Source organism: Carettochelys insculpta, chromosome 2 (genome assembly GCF_033958435.1).
Source record: "Carettochelys insculpta isolate YL-2023 chromosome 2, ASM3395843v1, whole genome shotgun sequence".
In the NCBI taxonomy this organism is placed as follows: Eukaryota; Metazoa; Chordata; order Testudines; family Carettochelyidae; genus Carettochelys; species Carettochelys insculpta.
Genome location: NC_134138.1, coordinates 162064899 through 162086246, shown reverse-complemented (window position 1 = coordinate 162086246; position 21348 = coordinate 162064899). Strand labels below are relative to the sequence as shown.

The following is a 21348-nucleotide window of genomic DNA, read 5'->3' as shown; positions in this document are numbered from 1 at the left end:
GATTGTCTTCACTGTAAATACTATTAGCTCAATTTAGGGAGCACTAATATTGAGATTACAAAACTGCAGTTACCCGACAGGTGCAGCGTCAAGCTCGAATTCAGAAATTTGATTCAAGGCCAGTGTGGAAGTGCCAAGTCTTAAAATCAAAATTTATTAGCCTCAGAAATGTCCCCTACCTATCCCACAGAGCTATGTGTGCTATACCTGGCTCCCAGTTCCTCCCTACTAGTGGGAGCTGGGAAACTGACCAGGCTGCTGCACTCCTGTGGTGGGGGCCAGGCACCTCATGGCCAGGCTGCTTGAGCTGCGCGTGGGGCCACGCACCCCGCTCACTGGGTGTCTCCAGCCATGCCGGGCCAGGTACCTGGCTGCCGGAGCTGCGCGTGGGGCCAGGAATCCCGAGGCCAGGCACCCTACCACCAGGCTGCTTGAGCTGCACGGGGCCAGATGCATGGGCAGACACCCACCCCGCAGGCGCCCTTCGCAACCTGAGACCAGGCACCCCCAGCCAGTGGGCTCGAGCAGCTTTTCCACTGGAGCTGGTGAGTGGCAGGGGTTTGGTATTTTTTGAAGAGGGGTTTTTTTTGGGCCGAGGGGTGGCAGTGTTTTAGCGGGGTTGTTTTTTGGAGGGAAGTTGGGGTGGAACTGGGGCTGGAGGAGCCTGCAGGGAGGATGAGTAAACCCTCACATTTAACCACTACGGGGAAGAATGGACAGCCCTACCATCAGTCCATTAAATGGAGGATTTACTGTACTAGCGGGAGCCAGGAAATTCACCAGGGCTGCTGTGCTGTCAGTTTCCTGGGTCCCCCAAGCTGCTGGACCCGGGAAACTGACAGGGCTGTTGCACCTGGTTCAGAATGTGGGGCTGAGAGAACTGTGGGACACGTTCCCACAATGCACTGCTATAACAATCGATGTTTGGGGATTTCAGTGTGGAAGCAATGTGTTGAATTTCTTGGGAGCCTGTGGGAAGTGAGGATACTCAAAATCAAATTTAGAAAACCCGGCATTATAAAATCAATTTTAATAAATTCAAATTTATCTCGTAGTGTAGATGCAGCCTAAGTGTTTGTTGCCTTCTTTCTGGCTCCCCTATTTGCAATACTAACCCTGATATTTATCTAGAAAACCATGAGGTTAATTTTTTGCATCGATTTGTATCCATTTTTACATCTTGAATTAAAAAAATTGACGCATTCTTGGAAAATTAATAAATAAATAAAATTTGGAAATGCAAGGGCCTTACTTGTAGCATTTAATTATTTGTTTAGCTAACCATGCCAGATAAAGTACTGCTCTCTCTATATTGGTATAAATGTGGGATAACACCATTGAAGAAAAACTCCAAAATAACATCCTTATTACTGAAAGAACAATTGGGTCCACGGTAGTTAGGATGTGTCAGTGACAGCCAGAAGGCAAGTTTTGTTAGTTTTATGAAAAAGAGAAAGCTTCAGTAAAAATAAATAAAAGCAAACGTGATCTGAATTATTGTAAAGATGACAAACCAAAATGGCAAATCGAAAACCCAAAGATATATCCACTGGCATTCAAAAGTTTGTTATGTATCAGTTACCTTTGGTCCCATTGGCCCACGCTGTCCAGTCTCCCCGACAGGACCCTACAAAGTATTCTGAGTTTACTGATTTATCATTATATAATTTCATATTCATTTTTTCTCAGTAACAAACAAGTTTGCACTCACAACCATAGAAAAGTCTTTTAGTAGCAGTATCAACAGAAAGAATTAAAATGTGAAAAAAAAAAGACACTTGGAAGTGTAGCTGCTTAATGTTTTCCTGTACTAGGCAGAGCACTTAGCAATAGCTATTTTTAAAGTTGCCTAAGTGTTTCTATTCTAAGGAATTGCTTATTTTTTTCAGTCATTTGCCTGGCTGAAATTATGAAGGTGCGTTCACAGCTTGGGAGAAATATTTTTGAAAAGTTTGAACCATAATGATGTTGCCATTTCTATCATGGGGGAGAATAAAAAGAAATATCCATTCCCCTTTATAATACATCTTTGTGGCCTTTTTCTCTGTGAGCAGCAAAAGCCTGGAAGTGCTGTTAGATGCTAAAAAGTAAAATCTGGCAGCAAGTGACAGTATTCCTTGTCTTCCAGATGTGGCTCTTTGTGTGCCAGTGAAAATAGCTTGTGATTTGTCAACATGGTAAACATTTAAAAAACCCTAGTTTTTGCATATGCACTGAATTTTTGCAATACAACCACTTGAATAGCCATCCTTTGTTTTTTTCTGTCTCTGAATGCTTGGGGTAGGTATAGTCTTAAAATACTCCAGAAGCACTGCACATACTGTTACAACACTGTAAGGAGCTGACCTCCCCGACAGGCAGTAGCTCTGCTGAAAGGAGAATTCTCCCATATACTATTGTTGTCTACACGAAGAGTAAGGTTGGTGTAACTGTAGCTATGTCTAGATTACAGGGATTTGTTGGCAGAAGTTTGCGTTGGAAGATATCTTGCAACAAAACTTCTGTCAACAGATTACAGCCAAATCGTAAAAGTGGATTGAAGATATCCGCTCTGTCAACAGAGTGCGGCTGGACTGCCCAGCTGCTCCGTCAGCAAAACGACCACCCAGAAGCACAGCAGAGAGGGTTGTACGATGTCCTGGATGCCTCTTCTGTCAACGGAGGCCCCCCCCAACAATGTCCAGACCAGCTTTCTGTTGACGGATCTCTGTTAACACTGATTCTTCCACATGGCGAGTGGGCTACAGCTGTCGGGAAAAGTGCCGCATCCTGTCAATTTACTGTCGACAGAATGCCTTGGGATCTGGATGCATCCTGGTTTGGCTGACAAAATGGCTGTTTTGCTGACAAATCCCGCGAGTGTACACATAGCCTGCGTTGGCTCAACGGTGTCCATTTTTCACACCCTGAGTGATGTAGTTATCTGACCTAATTTCCAAGAATAGATCTGGCCTAAGGTCAGGAAAGTTCATTGGCAGAGCTGATCCTTTTTCCTGAGTCAGTGAGCTTGCACTGCCTTCTTCAGTACAATAAGTACTGGAGTCCAAAGAATGTTGCCTTTGGTTTAAATCTATCCTGCAGGTGTGTGAAAAATCCCACGATGCAGAGTAGCACATTTGAGCTGACCTTGCCCCCAATGTAATCTATATAGATTGTTACTGTTTTTATAGTTATTGCTATGAATTACATACAAAATGGTAATAGGAATCGTCCGTGTCTCTCTGAGAAATTATGATCCCATCTAAAAGAATTTGTGACAGAACAGATGTAGTACAAACAAATCTAGCATACTTCCGAATGGCTGGTTTCGATTAAAATCCTCTCAGAAGCAGACACTTCTCCTTTTAATACAGACAGAAACTTTTAGGGGTTTTACAGACTGTATTAGCTCATGATGGCAAAGCTTTTCCAAAGTGTTAGCAAATCTTGAAAAATCATTTTCATGATCAGAAAAAAAATGTCTCTCTGTTTTATTGGCCCAAACTGTGGAAAACAAGAGTGGGCAAAGGGGAAGGAAAGCAAACCTGGAGTTTTGTCCAAAAGAAATAAGGCTTCTTATTTGTTGGTTACATCAGAGTAATTTGGAGTATAATCTGCCTCCAAAGCAAAGCTGAGAGTAAGGATGTCAGGTAGACAATTCAGAGGGGTAAGTTGTGTTTGCTTGGTTATTTCAGCTACCTGTCTGTGGGTCTTATTTTTGTAAATTTGATGGTTTTGGCTACTTTCTCTCTCATGGTTTACAATAGAATACAAAGAGATGTTATAATCCGTAAAGATGAAACCTGGGTCAAGTTATGTTTCAGTATCAGCTCTGAAGTATCAGATCGTTTTAGCAACTGGCTTTAAAAACCGGCCCTTAGTACGGTGTTGGCTCCAGATTCATCAGTCTCTGAAGCCTGGAGGGTGGGCTATGCCCTTCCCCAGAAGTCATACTGCCCTCACACGGAGGGCATGCACAGGGACAAAGTCCGCCAAGAGGACAATTGTGGTGGTGGGAAAAGGCAGAAACCTACCCTCCACTATGAAGCACAGTGTAAATAGTGGATGGCACTGCTATAATGAAGGCATGAGCAAGGTGGCTGGGAACACACTGATTCAGTGCACCCCTACTGCAGCATCCATTGAAAACACTTGTATGGAGCCTGTGATCGATTTGAGAGTTGCTTACAGCAGCAAAAATGCTAGGGTGACTGATAGAGGAAACAGTACCATGCTCCAGCCCTCACTGGCTCAGTGCATTTGGTTTTTCCCTGCTCTAGGCAGAGTGAATCTGGCTCAGATATGCCAAGAAAAAACCCCAACTGCCTGTGATGTGAACAGCTTACATCAGAATGTGAGAAAGCTTAGACATCTGCTTAGTCTCTAACTCTGATTTTCTAGAGCAGTGTTTCTTACATGTTTTGAGACCATGGAAAACGAAACAATGTTTTTAAACACAGACCACCTATGAAAATTTATTTTAAACGAACAAACGAACAAACCCAGCAACACATATAGCAAAACCAAAATGAAGGTATTTAATCAGGTATCATAGTAATGAGAAACTAACATTGTACCTGATTTTAATAACAGAAAATATAGACCTTCAGTGTATTCTTTCAAATGCTCGTGGTGCAGTTGCAAGTTGTTCACAGAACACCAGTGTTCTGTAGAACATAGTTTAAGAAACTCTGTTCTAGAAGGCTCAACTTATCAAATTGGAAAAAGCCCACTTCCATTTTTCCACATGCCCAGATTCCAAAATCCTATTAACCAGAATTCAGCAGGTATCGATTAAAGATTGAGCTGGAATCAGAATACAAAGTTTTACAATGGATAAGCACGTCAAAAGCTTTTAACTGGTGTCTGAAAGAAAAATGAAAGACAAAGCCATATATTGATTCATGGCCCCATCCTGCAACTCCTATTCATGTAGTTCAAGCGACATTAGCAGGACTACTCCGCTGGGGCAGGATTATTCACACAAACAAATCTTGCAGACTCAGCCTAGCTTGTCACTAATGGAAACACTGTCATTCCAAGAGTTACTAGCCAAACTGTAATCACTCAAAATTATTACTTTTGTAGTTGTGTGTGAAATGCCTACTAATGCAGACAAGGTGGGGATTTTTGTTTGTCAAGGAATATTACCCTTTTGGTTGTTTGAGTGAAATGCAAAGCAAGAGAAAGTATAGCTGAGGGGGAAAAGAATGAACCATCAGGATTAGACTCTTACAGCTGAATGGGAATTTGTTATAACAGATTTGTTTGTTTTTACCAGTGTGCTCATGAAACCAAGCAACTAACACAGCTGTGAAACCAACCACAGGGAGAGCAAGCATATGTAGAATGCAGTGGCCACTGAAGCGGACTAAGCAATATCCCTGCTCTTCCAGAGCTAGTCTATAGTAGGGAAATAAGTCGATTTCAGATACGCAATTCTAGCTATGGTAAATGTGTAGCCAGAACCAAGGTATTAAAAATCAACTTATCAAAGGGAACACTTCTCCCCTCAACCTTCCCTTACTCCATGCGAGTACAGGGGTCGACTGATGACCCCAGAGAGGTAGATTTTGCATGTCTTTACCAGATGCACAAAATCCAGCTCTGGAAGATTGACCCTGACCAGGTCGATCTTCCCAGGAGTATAGATGCGCCCTCAGTATTCAGCTATTTTTAAGCAGATAAGTTCTATTGTGACCAAACACATGATGGCTTCAGGACCTAAAACTCAGAGTTTATAGCTGAGTCTGAAGGGGAAAGGCCAAACAATTAATTCAGTGTGTCATTCCAACTGGAGTGTTTCATGGATCTGCCAGATATAGTTGAGGTACTGTATATAGTGGGACAGTGAATTGCTGTCATGGACTTACTTTCATTTCACTAAGGAATGCAAGCCTGAGTCCGCTTCTGAATATTAGTAAATGGCATCAATTTCACATAACTGTTCATTATGGGAAAAAAAATTCTGAAAAAATTGAAACGTTTTGATTCAGCATTTTTTAAACAAAATGTTTATCTTTTCCTGTCTTTTTGTTCTGAAATGTCCAATGATCCCCCCCGAAATCCATGATTTTCCCAGATCTAGTCACAATCTGCATGGATTCGTATCCTATGCAGAACACAAAAGCAAAACAGGTATTAAAATTCAGGAAAGCAATTTTGGAAAGTAAAGAAACCCAGGGACTGATCCTGCATCAGCCTGTGGCATGGAAGAGGGAGAAGAAGAAGAGTTTTCTCAAGCTGCCCCCGTCACTGCGGAGCCCCGACAGGGAACAGCAATTCCCCGGTCCTGGAGGCTAGTGTACCATATCTGCCGTAGGGCAATGTGGTCCCCCTATTTCACGGACGTTTACGCAATGGCATATGATTCTCTCTCCTGAATAGTCTGTTAATTTAAAAATCAAAGATGAAGAACTTGACAGCTGGATCAGTAGAGCTAGAGGGGGGAAAAAATGGAAGAAAGAGAAGTGATCTTTTTTTAAATCCTAGGTGAGACAAAAGCAAGCATTAAGGCTAACAGGAGGTACCCAAAATAGAGATAATGAAAAGAAAACTGAACTATATCCTACAAACTTTTAAAATCGTTACATATCAGCAAATACTTAAATCAACTGTCCAAAATTACATTAAAAGGACACAGATTTTATGGGCCATATCCTGATATAATTTCATGCAATATAAATCTAGAGCAACTCACTCAAAGCCAGTGGAATTACTCCAGATTTTACCTGTGAAAGACAGATCTGGAACCTTCACTACATATTTTTCTCAGGACAGAAAGAATAGACACTGGCTTTGCATGAACTCAGAAAATAATATACTATGGTTGGACTAATTAAAATACCCCAAACCCTCCCAGACAGACTGAATACAAAATGGGAGGAGTACATTTCAAACAATTTTTTTTAAACCAAACAAAGAACTAAGCCAAAAATCTTACATTTGGCCCTCTTGATCCCGGAATTCTGGATTCACTCAACAAACTGATATCCCCTGACCCTTCCATGTCCTAGAGTGAAAGAGGAAAGAATCAGAGCGTTATATTTTACCTGCTCTTTTGTTTTACATCAGGACTTTCACTTGAATCTTAAAGAGCAAACGTCATCAATGAAATGCCAACAATACTTTAAATTCTTGTCCAGAACCATTTGTCTATCAATTCACTGTTACGTGTTAGAGGTGAACCATATTCAAATGCGAGAACAGCACCCTGATCCTTCGTGCCAATTGAGAATCTCACAGCATCACTCTTTCCCTACCATCCACATTATTTCAGATTGGTAAAAAGCAGAACAGAGTGAAAGTAACCTTCCATTTTCAAGAGCACTGTGCACTCTTCAACTTCTGAAATGGGATTTGTTTTTGGTCATTTAACAACCTCATACCATTATGCTGTTTTGTGTAGTGGTGCATACTGTAATTACTTTTCAAAGCTAAATTGCTTAAACATTTATATCTGGCTCTGGCAAAGGAGGCTGTGGAGGCATTTTGCCAAGCAGCTTAATTGCAATTCAAGAACAAAAGTTATTTCTTCCTCTCATGAGTGAGCATTGGCTCTTGCCTGAGACTACTGTGGATGCAAAAGGCAATTCACAGGGCTCCCTGAAATGAGCAGGAGCTGAGAGAACAGCAATGCCCGTACATGGGGAAAGGTTCTCCAAAGCAGAAGGCAGATCTCTTTTGCAAGGAAATGTGCCTTTTCTTTAGGTGCATGCCAACTGTTTTACAACAGTGGAGACTGCAGTGATCTCTCTCGATCTATTTCTAACTCATTTACGTGCTCCGCCGTCAGAGCAGAAAAGTAAGGCTGAATGTTGGTAAGCCTTTTTTTCCCCCACAAACTGTAAATGAAAGTGCATCAAATACTAAATGAAATATCTCTGAGATTATCAGCCGTGAATGGTTTGGCTGTTTGCTCACTTCCCAGGAAGAATGAACTTGTGTTTCATGTTTCTTCACTTTGCTTTCATTGTGTTTTCATTGGTCTCCTTGTGACATTATTTTTCCACCAAAAAAGTGCCTATTGCCTGTGTTACAGAACACACAGTCATTTTTAACACTCATGTTTTTAATAGGTTTACCAGGTATCCTCTGCAACACAGACTGGTCTTTTGGTAAGCACAAGGGCCAGCAACCCTTGTCTCTTTCTTCACCGATGCAGCTCAGGTTTGGAACGTTATTAACAACCACTGCAATCAGTGCTGAAACTAGTGCTTTCCAGAAGAGCTATGATTAGGGAAATAAACAGACTGCCAACCCAGTGCTAGGAATGCCCTAATGTAACTGGCACACCAACTTGAGAAGAGGCCTAGCACTGGTTCTGGAGGTCAAAAGCAGGAATCCTAATGATCCTGTAGCATCAGTTAGTTCATTCCTAGGAGGCATTTCCATCTAGAAATGGGGAAATGACACCCAGATCTTCCTGGCTTATGATTAATCAAATACAGTTCTGCTATTCCTGCTAAGACCTAATTTATGGTGTTGGAACCAGCCCTTCCTACGTCTCTGTATGGTGCTTATATAATGAGGTCCCACTCCTGATGATCTCCTGCAATTCTGGCTACTTCATACCACACCGATGTAGGGAAAACAAAATGGCAAAACTTGGTCCTAATTGCTCAGCTGAAAATTTCTTCATCAGAAAGACCTCTCAGCTGGTCTACAGCAGCAAAGCTGGCTTCTGTGTCAACTACACTCATCCCTCGCTATATGAGTGCAATTGGTTCCCAACTTTCTGCTCGCAGGCAAAAACTCATAAGATGAACACTAAATTTCCATTAAAATACATGTAAAAGTCTCTGATTTGTACTAAGTGCTCCTAACTTGGCAAAGGAGTGGAAACCTGTGGCACTGCTTTTGAAAGGTAAGTGAACTTTGGGTTAACAGGGCTTGGAGAGGGGTAAAGGCTGGGGGCAGTTTGGGGCCATAAGCAGGAGGGAGGGTTAAAACCTGGTGGAGGATTGGGTTCGTGGGGCAGGCTGGATGGGGCGTGGTTTAAGGCTGCAGTGCATTGGGTCCATGGGGCTTCAGGGGGAGGGGCAGGAGTTTAGGCTGCTGCAGGTTGGGTCCATGTGGCTGGTGAGGGGATTAAAGCTGCTGCAGACTGGGTCTGTGGGGAGGGTAGTGGGGGTTAAGGCTGTGGTAGGTTGGGTCTGTGAGACTGGCAGGGTTTCAGGCTGCAGTGGGTTGGGACCATGGGGCAGGCTGGGAGGTTAGGGACGCAGCAGGTTGGGGCCACAGAGCCAGTGGGAGGTTCAGGCTCTGGTGGGGTGGGTCTGTGGGGGTTTCAGGCTCCGGCAGGCTTGGTCTGTGGAGTTGGGGGGGTTCAGGCTGCAGCAGGTCGGAGCCACGGGCGGGCGGGGGGTAAGGCTCATATTAGCAGGGGGCAGTTCACTCATTTAGTGAGCCAAAGGTAGGTATGTGTGTCCCTCATTTTACTCATAAGTAAAGTGTTCATTTAACAAGGGATGACTGTACTCATCTGTTGGGGTAGTCGCAGCATCCCCATGCTTTACCACATCTCAAGGGGTCAATGGTCCTAGCTCCTACTGGGAGCTCTGCATTACCTGCCATAAGGCAAAGCTGCTCCTAGAGGCTATGGCTTAAGTTAGAGCTCCCAGAGGTTGGCCATAACTGGCTCCTAACCAGCCTCACTCCCCCACTGAAGTAAGTGGTTCCCTGGTAACACGTACAGTGGCCTGCCACAAAAACTAATGAATTGCCTTGGAGATCTACTGGCCAGATTGTGTATCTTTTTTCTGATTTAGTAGTACCTTCATCCATGAATTTTTCCATTGATTTAAATGGAATTACTTGGGAACTAAGATATTATTTAGCCTGAATAAGGGTATCGGAGTTGTCCCTAAATTAGCAACAGCAGATACATTGATTATACTAAATACGGAGTTTACGTATCTCCTAGAGCAGCGTTTCCCAAACGAATTTGGCCACTGAACACTCTTCGGCTTGGGATATAGTGATGGAACACAGACATGCTGGCCCGGGTGGGGGATGGGTTATGCTGAAAAACTACAGTGTGTAATGCTCAAAAGTTGGTTTAAGAGTTAGTTTTTTTAAGATGTCTTTTATTTAACAAAGAACAAAAAATAAGACGACAGCTGAATTAATAACTAATGTCCTTCTGATAGGAGGACAATTAGCAACCCTATAATTAAGTATAAAAATTAAGTACAAGCCCAAAACAGAACGTCAATATAACAGTTGAAAGAAGGATAGTTAGTGTTGTTGTTTTGGACAAAAATAGAAAGCACCATATTGTTCAAAAAAAAAAGGACTGTCCTTCCTTAAAGCTCTAAAAAAACAAACATTCATATGAAAACGAAATGCAAAACAAATTAGGTATGGAAAAATATTTTAAATTTGTAACAGAGAGGAAGCTGTGCTAGTCTATACACTATCAAAACAAAAAGCAGTCAAGCAGCACTTTAAAGACTAGCAAAATAGTTTATTAGGTGAGCTTTCGTGGGACAGACCCACTTCTTCAGACCATAGCCAGACCAGAACAGACTCAATATTTAAGACACAGAGAACCAAAACCAGTAAGCAAGGAGGACAGATCAGAAAAAGATAATCAAGGTGAGCAAATCAGAGTGGAGGGGTGGGGGGGGGAGATCAAGAATTAGATTGAATTAAGTATGCAGACGAGCCCCTATAGTGACTCAAAGTTCACATCCCCATTTAAACCATGCGTTAATGTTCCGAATTTGAATATAAATGTCAATTCGTATATTCAAATTTGGAACATTCACACATGGTTTAAATCGGGATGTGAACTTTCTGAGTCACTATAGGGGCTCGTCTGCATACTTAACTCAATCTAATTCTTGATCTTCCCCCCCACCCCTCCACTCTCTGATTTGCTCACCTTGATTATCTTTCTCTGATTTGTCCTCCTTGCTTACTGTTTTTGGTTCTCTGTGTCTTAAATATTGAGTCTGTTCTGGGCTGGCTATGGTCTGAAGAAGTGGGTCTGTCCCACGAAAGCTCACCTAATAAACTATGTTGCTAGTCTTTAAAGTGCTACTTGACTGCTTTTTATTTTAAATTTGTTATTTTTACAGAAAACTAGTGGTAAATAAAAATAAGTAACATTTGACAGTTTTTTTTTTTAAATGGGAAGAGTGTGTTTCCATCTCTGTTTCAGCACAAGTCACATAACAACAACTATAATATGATAAATGTGTTATAAATATTAATATACCTCCAATTTGAATATAATTCAAATGGCATATTATTTTGATACACACATCATTTCATATTTAATATTTTGGAAGGAAAAATATCGCTAGCCTCAAAATTTTTCCACAGAACACCTGTTCACATCGTGCAGAACACCAGCATTCCATGGAACATGGTTTGGGAAAAACTCTTCTAGAGTAAGCATAAGCAAGTATAAAGGAGCAACGCAAACACAGAGGGACCCCCCACATTTATCTCTCTCAGATAAAACGGGCAACTTCTAAAGGCCACCGCTCTTTCCTGGATGTTTGTGAATTGTCACCCAAATACTATTTATTCCTCACATGACATTGATCTTGGTTACCCCTTTGATGTATATTATGTTCTGTATGTGGAAAAAATAATTGGCTAAAAGCCTTTCTTGAGCCTAACAAACAATAAATAAAACACACTCACATGTCTGACTGCTATATGGGCATAGATGGAGGTTAAATGTCAACCTTGTTTAGAAAAAAATATGGATGTATAAAACCCCACCACAGCCAGATTCTCTAACCCAAGTCCATCAGAAAGGAAAGATAAAATTTACCTCAATGTGTGTTATTCACAGTGCTCTGAGATACAGCTAGTTTTATGAACTATGAGCTGTTTTCAGATAAAGGGCAGAAGAGAGCCTGAGGTGAGCAAACATTTTAAAATGGAGAAGGAACTGGATGCATAAATCAAATGCAATGCTTCAACTGGAAATCCTCATTTGTTTGGTTTTCGGAGAAAATCTTCCTATTGAGGATTATACTCCTTGAGGCCACCACTAAATGACTGAGTTTTGAGTCTTTCAGCCGTACATAACTGGCCTGCTTGAACCAAACACAGTAAAATGATAGCATATGAAAACGCACATCTGAAAGCAGAACCTGAAGTTTAATTTTAACGCACACTTTATATTTAGGTCTACACTGTAAATTATTTATGCACTAAAATTAACTACTAAAGGAGTTATGAAAATTGTGCGATAAGAGCTTTAGCTTATAGCATGACAACCTTTCTGTTGTTGGCATTAAGACCACCAAATTGTTTTATGAGAGTAACTTAAAGAAAGCGGTTAGCAAAAAGTCATCACAGAAGGCTAAGTTCCACTGAGATCAACGGGCACAAAACAGACATCAAAGCACTCCAGATCCACAAACCAGTTAGTCAACATTTTAATGGAGTGGGGCCATTCTGTCAACGACCTCCAGGTACGTGTGTTACTGAAGAGACATTATTGCACCGTTTTAGAGAGAGAAGCGGACGAGCTGACTTTTATATTCAAATTTGGCACATTAACACATGGTTTAAATCATGATGGGAACTTTCTGAGTCACTATAGGGGCTCGTCTGCATACTTGGCTCAATCTAATTCTTGATCTTACCCCCCACCCCTCCACTCTCTGATTTGCTCACCTTGATTATCTTTCTCTGATTTGTCCTCCTTGCTTACTGTTTTTGGTTCTCTGTGTCTTAAATATTGAGTCTGTTCTGGGCTGGCTATGGTCTGAAGAAGTGGGTCTGTCCCATGAAAGCTCACCTAATAAACTATTTTGCTAGTCTTTAAAGTGCTACTTGACTGCTTTTTGTTGAGATAAGAAAGAGTAAACAACTCACGCATAGACTGAATGAAAACAAAGTAAACCCAAAGAGAAACTTTATGGCTAGTATTCAGTGTCATCAGATTTGTCTTTAAGACAGTTAATGAGCATGCTGACCTTCCATTTAAGTCAATAACTTTGTATACACAATTAACACTTTCAGCAGAAAAGCACCTCAAATCCAAACCCATAAGTTGGGCCAGGTGGCCCTGGTGGTCCTGGTGGTCCTTGTGGCCCAGGCTTTCCACGCTGCCCATCAGCACCTGCTTGACCTTTTGGGCCTGGGGATCCAATATCTCCAGCATCTCCCTAAATCAAAAGTATGATTTTACTTAACAGTTGCAATAAGATTACAGGATTTGTTTGTAAAGTATGCTCACTGATTTAATTAGGTTTCAGCATAATAATCTTCTGGACTTCTTCCATAAAAGGATCTCAAAGCACTTTTCAAAAATTATTGAATTAAACTTTGCAACATCCCTGTGATGTAAGATTGGCCTTGTTACATAGATAGGAAATAGAAACAATAAAAGATAAAGTCATTTGTCGCAACAAAGCAGAATTGGGGACAGAAACCAGGTCCCCTTATTTCCAAGCTCTGGGCAAAAAGAAAACCAAAATATTATGAATATTTTCATGTTGTTAATCTGTTTTCAGTGTGCATTCTGTGTTCAGGAAACTTTTGAGAGGCACAATACAATGCCAAGCTATATATGGCACATTATAATTGAAGCATATTGTTATGTTATACCTAGAAATAGACAAAGCTTGAGTCTTTTACCTTTGGACCAACAGCACCAGGAAGGCCTTGATCACCCTATAAAATAAAAACGGGATGAGTTAATTGAGCAGGATTAAAATGTTTAGGCATAGCAACACAGATACATGCCTTGCTTATTTCAGGTTTCAGTGAATACCTTTGTTGTTGTACTTACTGAGGTCATCATGTTGGGTTATAGTAGGCATTAAACCTTCTAGCTTTAAAAAAAAACCAAAACAAAAAAAACCAACAACAACGAACTGCAGTCGAGTAATTACATCTGCAAATGACTAGAGCTTCCAGCATGATTTGCACACAGGGAGCAATCTGTATTTTGGTTACTGCTGCAGGTTTTAGAGGTTTGGACCACAGAGAATCTATCAAGGATGAAATCTTCATCCCCTTGAAATCAATGGCAAAATTCTTATTGAATACAATGGTTTAATCCCAGGCAAATTGTAAGTATGGCCCAGTCCAGGAACGCTAACACTGCTACAGATAGTTTTTTTTGAGAGTCCATTGTGGTAACCTAGTCGTCTGATTTTCTTACCTGCATTCAGTCTGTGACAAATCTCTGTTTGAAAGGGATATAGGGACCTTGATACATAAGCAGAATTATAAGATTCTTCCCATAGTTGCATTTTTGAATGGCACAGGCCAGTCATTGCAAACATCAGCCTGCCTGTGTAGTCTACAGTGGATTCATATCTTCTACATCATTCACCTTTTAATCATTCAAATTCTTCTAAAGCCTCTCTCACTTTCTGCATCTCTTTCCCTTTCTGCTCTCTTTCTATTCAGGTTACAGAATGGGCAAAAATCTTGAGTATGAAAACAGTTCTTTCCAGTCACACTGGGTTAGTAGCAATACATACAGTATCTTGCCAAAGAATGCAGCCCCTATATAAGCAGATGATGGGAATTTAGACTGCCCAAGGATTCAGTGGAGCGAGCACCAATGATACAACTCTAGGAGCTAAATAATGATTTGTTACAAAAAGGGACCAGGGGAAGCATGTAAAACTCCTCTTGACAGGTGGGAATGGATTTGGCAGGCTTGATAGTGCTGCTAGGCACTGACTGTTCTTTGAGCAGCTCCCACGTGTGCAGTGCTTCATTTATAAAGTTAGTTCTGATCAAATACACACAGTGTGGAAAATAGGCTCTGAAAGACAAGACAATGGGCTTTACCCCCTTTCTGAGGGATGTGCCCTGCATGAAAACATCATTCTTCCAATTAACTCCTCTGGCTTCCAGAGCTTCACTCTAAAACCTGAGATGCCGGTTAATTTAATGTAACTGGGTATCTTGATTCATCTCAGGACCCTCACAAAGGAGCTGATCTTGCACTACTGAAATCAACAGGAATTCTGCCATCGTCTAGAAAGGACACAAGAACAAGGCCTAGAATAAGGAACTTATTTTAACCCTCTCTGCTCCATGTTGACTTTGTGTGTGGTGGGCAGTGGCAGAGCCACACAGTCACCTGTAGTATGGCTGTGTCTACACTAGCCCAAAACTTCAAAATGGCCATTTCGAAGTTTACTAATGAAGCGCTGAAATACATATTCAGCGCCTTATTAGAATGCCGGCAGCTGCAGCACTTCGAAATTGATGCGGCTCACTGCCGCGCGGCTTGTCCAGACGGGGCTCCTTTTCAAAAGGATCCCAGCAACTTTGAAATCCTCTTATTTCTATCTGCTGATAGGAATAAGGGGGTTTCAAAGTTTCCAGGGTCCTTTTGAAAAGGGGTCCCGTCTGGACGAGCTGTGCAGCTGCAAGCCGCGTCAATTTCGAAGTGCTGTAGCTGCCGGCATTCTAATGAGGCGCTGAATACGTATTTCAGCGCTTCATTAGTAAACTTTGAAATGGCCATTTTGAAGTTTTGGGCTAGTGTAGACATAGGCCATGTGTATTATTATATCGTCAACCCTAAGCATGCAAAACTTAGGAATCAGCCTCAACACAATCATGAGTAACTTTAAAATCATGAGGCTTTTAAAAACAAAATATTGTTGCTCTTTGTCTTGGTTTTTTCGGGTCTTTAGGGTGCAGTTATGTCTCATTTTTCCAGATTTTCTCTGCAAGAAGAAGGGCCAGAAATGTACCTGTTTGTTACAAAAAGGGAGATTCTCACACAATCCTTTGACTCTGGGAGTACGAGCATTAAGCAAACACCATATGCTGCATTACTCAAAACAAAATTGCAAATGCAGGCAACACTGGCACCAAAGCGGTAGTTTATACCTGCCTTTACATAAGCCAGGGCAGAAGGTGAAGATGAAGATGGACTACAGAATCCCCAGCTAAGTAGTTCCCATGGCCTTATCAATCTACAAAAATGCAGCTGAAGGTCTGCAGCTAAATATAATTCTTGGTTGGCAGGATGGATTTCACTGTCCCCCATGGTCTTTACTTGCATAAACCCAATTATTACTATGCCTTTTTATGGACAAATTACATGGAACTTTTCATAGTATATTTTGTACATTATCTATTGGAAAAAAATAGGACTGGACACTAGCAGACATTATAAAGTTGTTCAAATGGCCATATGAGATGTTTTAAAAAGCTTTAGGAGCTGGACTCAGCAAACTATTCAGTGCATAACACAGCTCAGAAATTATAAAGATTTTATGCTGAACTGGGCCCATAAGAGTCTTTACTTACTTTTTCTCCTTTCTTTCCAGGAGGACCAACCATTCCAGCAGGTCCAGGAAGTCCTTGGGGCCCCTGCAAATGAAAGCGGACATAAACATCTCACCCAATAACAAAGAAAACTTCATGACCAAATGAATTTGTTTGAACAACTTAAAAATAAAGAAGCTCTAATTTACCTTAGTAACCTCCTGCTTCAGTGAATTATATTTCCAAGTTTTTGTTTATGAAGTGCTGGTCTTAGTGCAGCCAAAAAGTGCACTAAGAAGAAGAACTTGTCTTCACTATGCAGTTGATTAATCACATCTACTTAGACATGATAAATCAATCTCTGAATGCTTTCCCTTCAATTCCCATACTCCATCAGGATGGGAAGAGTAGCTGGAGTTGACAGGAGAGCAGCCCTCACTAACCTTACCATGGTAATATGTTGACTTCAGCTATGCTATTTTCATAGCTGAAGTTGCATAGCTTAGATTGACACGGGAAGGGGGAGGTTAGTGTAGATGAAGCCTAATATAGAGGAACAACTTTCATGTGAGGACAGAAAGTGCTTGCTATTATGGGTCTGAGTCTGCTTTTCTTGCAATCAGCAGGAGGTTTAAATGTTCGAGGCATGCAGGATCCAGTCTGATGTGTATTCAGAAATGTTGGCATTTCTACTTCATGAATCATATCCCGGAGCACAGCTCTTACCCTCCGCATCTCAGTGACAGTAGTAAAAGAGTGCAGAGTTACCCTAACATCAGAGAATTGGTGGATGGGACAGAACTGGTAGTAAAAGGCCAATTTACAACTATATAGAGATAAATATTTTACTGGAAATTGGACAGAACGCTGTCCTCACTCCCATTAGCAGCATTCCTGGGAAGACCCTGGTTATGGCCACAGTGGAAGAGGATAGGGCAGGAGTCTGCAGCACTCCAGCCACCTCCAGCTAGTGGAGTGACTGTTCTAGGCAATATAATTTACAGCTTTCTTTAGCTACTTTTCCCTCTTTCCAACCTGTAGTCCTGCAACAATGCCCAATACAAGTTCAGTGAAACTGGTGGAGGCTCCTGGAGAAAGGATGGGGAAGGGAATTTGGGGACGTGCAAATGGGACTGAGAGACAGGGAGAACTGTAGGGAGAGGAGGTTGGGGCACAGGCAGGCCCAGAAGAGAGAGCAGAATATGGAATGGGGAAGGTATGGGGAGGAGGAAGAATAAAACAGAGTGAGAGGAGGAAACAGTAATATTATAGTTTAAAATGGGAAAGAGAGAAGCCTAGAACAATGAAGGAAAACTGCAAGAAAGAGCTGACTGGGGAACCCCAGGTAGAGGGGAAGAATTTAAAACTACAGAGTGCGTTGATGACAGACTGGAATGCTCGACTTGCCAGGCAATGCACTCCCAAAGTTATGACATTTATCTAATGAGGTTTTTTTGGATGGTCCTGGCCTCACATTTACCACCTTTCTCTCTTCTCTTTCCATTTGTGCCTTCTGGACCCACTGTAATTGATACAGTATAAATTTTTAACTAACAAAATTGGAATTATTTTCATTATAGTTTAGGTCCATTTTCTTATTATACTGTGACTATTTTGGCTGGGAGGGAGAGCGTAACATTAAAATAGCACTTAATTATTCACAAATATCATTATTACTCATGCAATGTACCATGATCTCATTGTCTTACTGTCATGGGACAGCACATGGGCTTTTTAACTTTTGAGTAGGCCCAAAAGCTATTTCCTTTAGATTAAATTCTTCTGCATCATTTGTCCATACAAAATTGCACACAACAATCATTTTTTAAAGAAAGTAACCATAGAAATGCTGACATAAGAAGCAATGGACTATTTCAAGTTCATGTCTGCTTAAAAAAAGAAACAAAACTGTGTAATGAGATCAGAAGAACATTTAAAGAACATTTAAAGTCAGTAAAAGTGATCTATCCTGGTACAAAAAGACAGATTTTATCCAAGCATTTTCAAGATATTTCCAATAGGAGAGCACTTAAATAACTAAGCCCTCGATTCAGCCTCTGCCCGCTGATGGGAGTGGGTTGGGTGGGGGAGTAAACGGGGCAGTTGCCCCAGAGCTCAGCATTTCAAAGGGACCCAGAGCTCCAGCTGCTGCCAAAGTAGCAATGGTGGCAGCCAGAGCTCTGAGCCCCTTTGAAACACCACAGCAGTGTTGAACCACCACTTTGTGTGCGGCTCTGAGGGAGCTGGCAGCTGAGGGAGCTGACTGCCGTAAGCCCTGCCCCTTCTGGGGGCTGGTAGCCAGGCCTCCCTCTGATGTTTCCCCACAGATCCACAGTAGCTGTCAGCCCCACAGCTTCCATGCCTTGCTGAATCAGAGCATAAGTCTGTCGTTGCTGCAGGCCTAAGAAAGGCACTTATTTACTCCTATAAATTACAGAGGGCCAGGCCTGCCTTTCCTCTTATTGAGATCAGTGTAACTCTTGAGTCGCTACACTAAAACCCATGGAATCGCATTGCTATGGAAATCCATTTGCAAGGCCCAGAGTCCTTTTGACATGTTCACTTTAACAACAGCCTAACCTTAGCGTCAGGGATTGTAATATTAATTATTTTATCCCCGAAGGGATTGATTCTCTCGCTGACCCTTAGATTTACACAGCATACTGAAGAGTCGTGAAAGCTGAAAAACTCAGTCAAATCAATTTCACTGAAAAGGCCTCAAATTCCTTGAGTTTGGAAGAAACTAATGTCAAATTAGGGTGAGACATGCTCAGACTAAGCTATACAGCCTTGTATCCACCCACAATCGGACAGATTTTAGAAACCATGGAACACCACAGGCAATAGCCATCAGATGACAGTATAGTGTACATGGAAGAGTTCAGTCTATAGTGCTCATATAACGATCTATATTAGTGACTGTGCACAGACCAGTTCTGTGAGGTGTTGCATCTCAAGGGCTTCAATGAGCATGGACAACACGCACCCTCTCAGAAGCTCAGCATCCTGTGCTATTAAATCAACGGGAGAGTTGCCATTGATTTCAGCTCGGGCTGGATCAAGCTGTAGATCCTTAAGGCCCAATCCTGGCACAGTTATGTGAATCAGTCTTATCTTTTTAGTCAATGGTCACAACGGGACTACTCACAAGGCTAAGGGATTTACAGGATTGAGACCATATGTCTTGAAACCTTCAAAGGTTTACGCTGAAGTTTACACTATGTGTTAAGTCCCATTGAAATCAATGGGACTATTCAAAGTAAGTGTAAGGGATGTAAGTGCATATACCCTCAACAGCTGGACACTCCTTGCACCAGACAGTAGTACTGTATACTTTTCATACACAGAAGTCTTCTGCAAACGTATGTTATTGGGAAGATGCACATTTCACTTATTTCTGTTTTCTAACCAATAGACTTCTAAGGCATTATCCAAATGGAAGTATACATTTTTATTGTGGCATTTTTTTTGTACTGCAGAGCAACAGACCGTTTAATGTCAAAGCACATGATATCTGACACGACTAAAGCAAAAAGTTCACCTCTAAAGTCAAAATATGAATGTAAAGAACATATATATTCCTTCATTTAATTTTCTCCTAAGGTGAATTTGTAGTTTACCTTTCTTAGGCATACAACGGCAACAGTGAACATACTTAAAATCAATTTGAACATTGAAGCATTGTGAAGCACTTCCTGAAGCACACTTACAATAAAAGTAAGCAAATGCTGCAAGATTTCCCAGCGAAGTTCTTCAGACTTGCAGTAATGCTCGTTAGGAGGACTGGCCTGTTTTGGATGTAGTGTAGATGTAGCCTTACTGAGAAAAATGTTTTTGGGATTTCAAGAAAGCTTAAAGGATTTGTACCTCCACAACTTGCTGCATCACTCTTAATTGAGGCCAAATCACTTGAAGTACTTTCATGGTTTTCCTCTTTCCAAAGTTTCTTATTTTCCAGCTTATACAAGCTTGTTAAGATTTCATGGAATGTAGCTGCCATGCATTTTATTCTCTGTGGCTCATATACAATACCATGGCTGCATTCCTTACTGATCAAAATTATTACTTCTCTTTCTGTGGCTGTTCCTCTCTTCTCTCCCTCTCCTTCTGGTTGACCTAATATGGAAGACTCTCTTAAAAAAAAAAATCACACCTACATCATAAAATGGCAGCTACTGATTGGATCACAAACTGAGGTGCCTATCTTTCTCTTTCCTTCTTTAATTTAGCAGTGCTAAGGAGATCCCAGATTCAAACAGGATCATTATCATTTCACAATATATTCGCAAGTCAAATGTTTCACCTTGGGAAAGCCACTTCACAGTATTCTTAAAAAAAGAAAGGAGTCTCTGCTTTCTCTCTCAGCATACTGAAGGAACAGTGCCAAATGTACTTTTTATGATTATTCCTCAGACAAAACTCTTCTTACCAGTATTTTAATTTCAAGCTCTGGGAAGAATCAATATTTTGAATGCATGTCAGTGAAGTGGCAGTGACATAGCCACAGAACTATAAATAACTCAGCTTTTCATCTTTACAAAAGCATTTCAAATAAAACTTAAAAGAATCGTATAATATGAGAACAAGTGGAAAAAGTAACTAAGTACTCTAAATATTAAAAAAAAGAAAAATCTTTCCATAGTTACATTCTTAGGCCCCAGTCCCGAGTCGTGTGCACAGGCTTTAAGGGCTATAAATGTATTCCATTAAGCACATGGTTGACTCCTTGCAGTATCAGAGCCTTAAGGCTTTCTACTGTAAACTCCTGCTACTCAGTGTAGTATGTATGAATTTCCAAATGGAAACCATTCATGGCAATAGGGCTATGCCCAGCAGTAAGTATTTGAATAATGGGATCAACAAAGTCATGTAGCAATGCTGTTAACTCTTACCATTTTTACTGAAAGTCTCATGACATTTGGTATGTTTCCTTAAGCTCCAGCTCCTGGAGCCATATGACTAGGTAAGACTCTTAGCTTTCTTAAAAAAGCTTTTCGCCCATGTGGCTACAGAGAGAATGTGACTGACATAACACATGAACGGCTTAAACACCAGACTAGACACATTTCTATTTTAAATCTCATGATTTTTCAGCCAATTGAATTATTCCCAGTGGTGGGAGGAGGCTGACAATTTTTGAATGATGGGGGA

General features: G+C 41.2%; 1 protein-coding gene across 3 annotated transcripts in view; it reads right to left on the bottom strand.

The window, feature by feature from the left end:
* COL15A1 (collagen type XV alpha 1 chain) overlaps positions 1 to 21348 on the bottom strand; it is a 242956-nt gene that overhangs the window by 67907 nt on the left and 153701 nt on the right. For all 3 annotated transcript variants that reach the window (XM_074987940.1, XM_074987942.1, XM_074987941.1), the window contains 5 exons: positions 16240 to 16302; positions 13591 to 13626; positions 12984 to 13118; positions 6923 to 6991; positions 1583 to 1627 (listed from right to left, as the gene is read on the bottom strand). In XM_074987940.1, coding sequence (XP_074844041.1) covers positions 1583 to 1627; positions 6923 to 6991; positions 12984 to 13118; positions 13591 to 13626; positions 16240 to 16302 — 348 coding nt within the window. The remainder of the gene's footprint in view (positions 1 to 1582; positions 1628 to 6922; positions 6992 to 12983; positions 13119 to 13590; positions 13627 to 16239; positions 16303 to 21348) is intronic.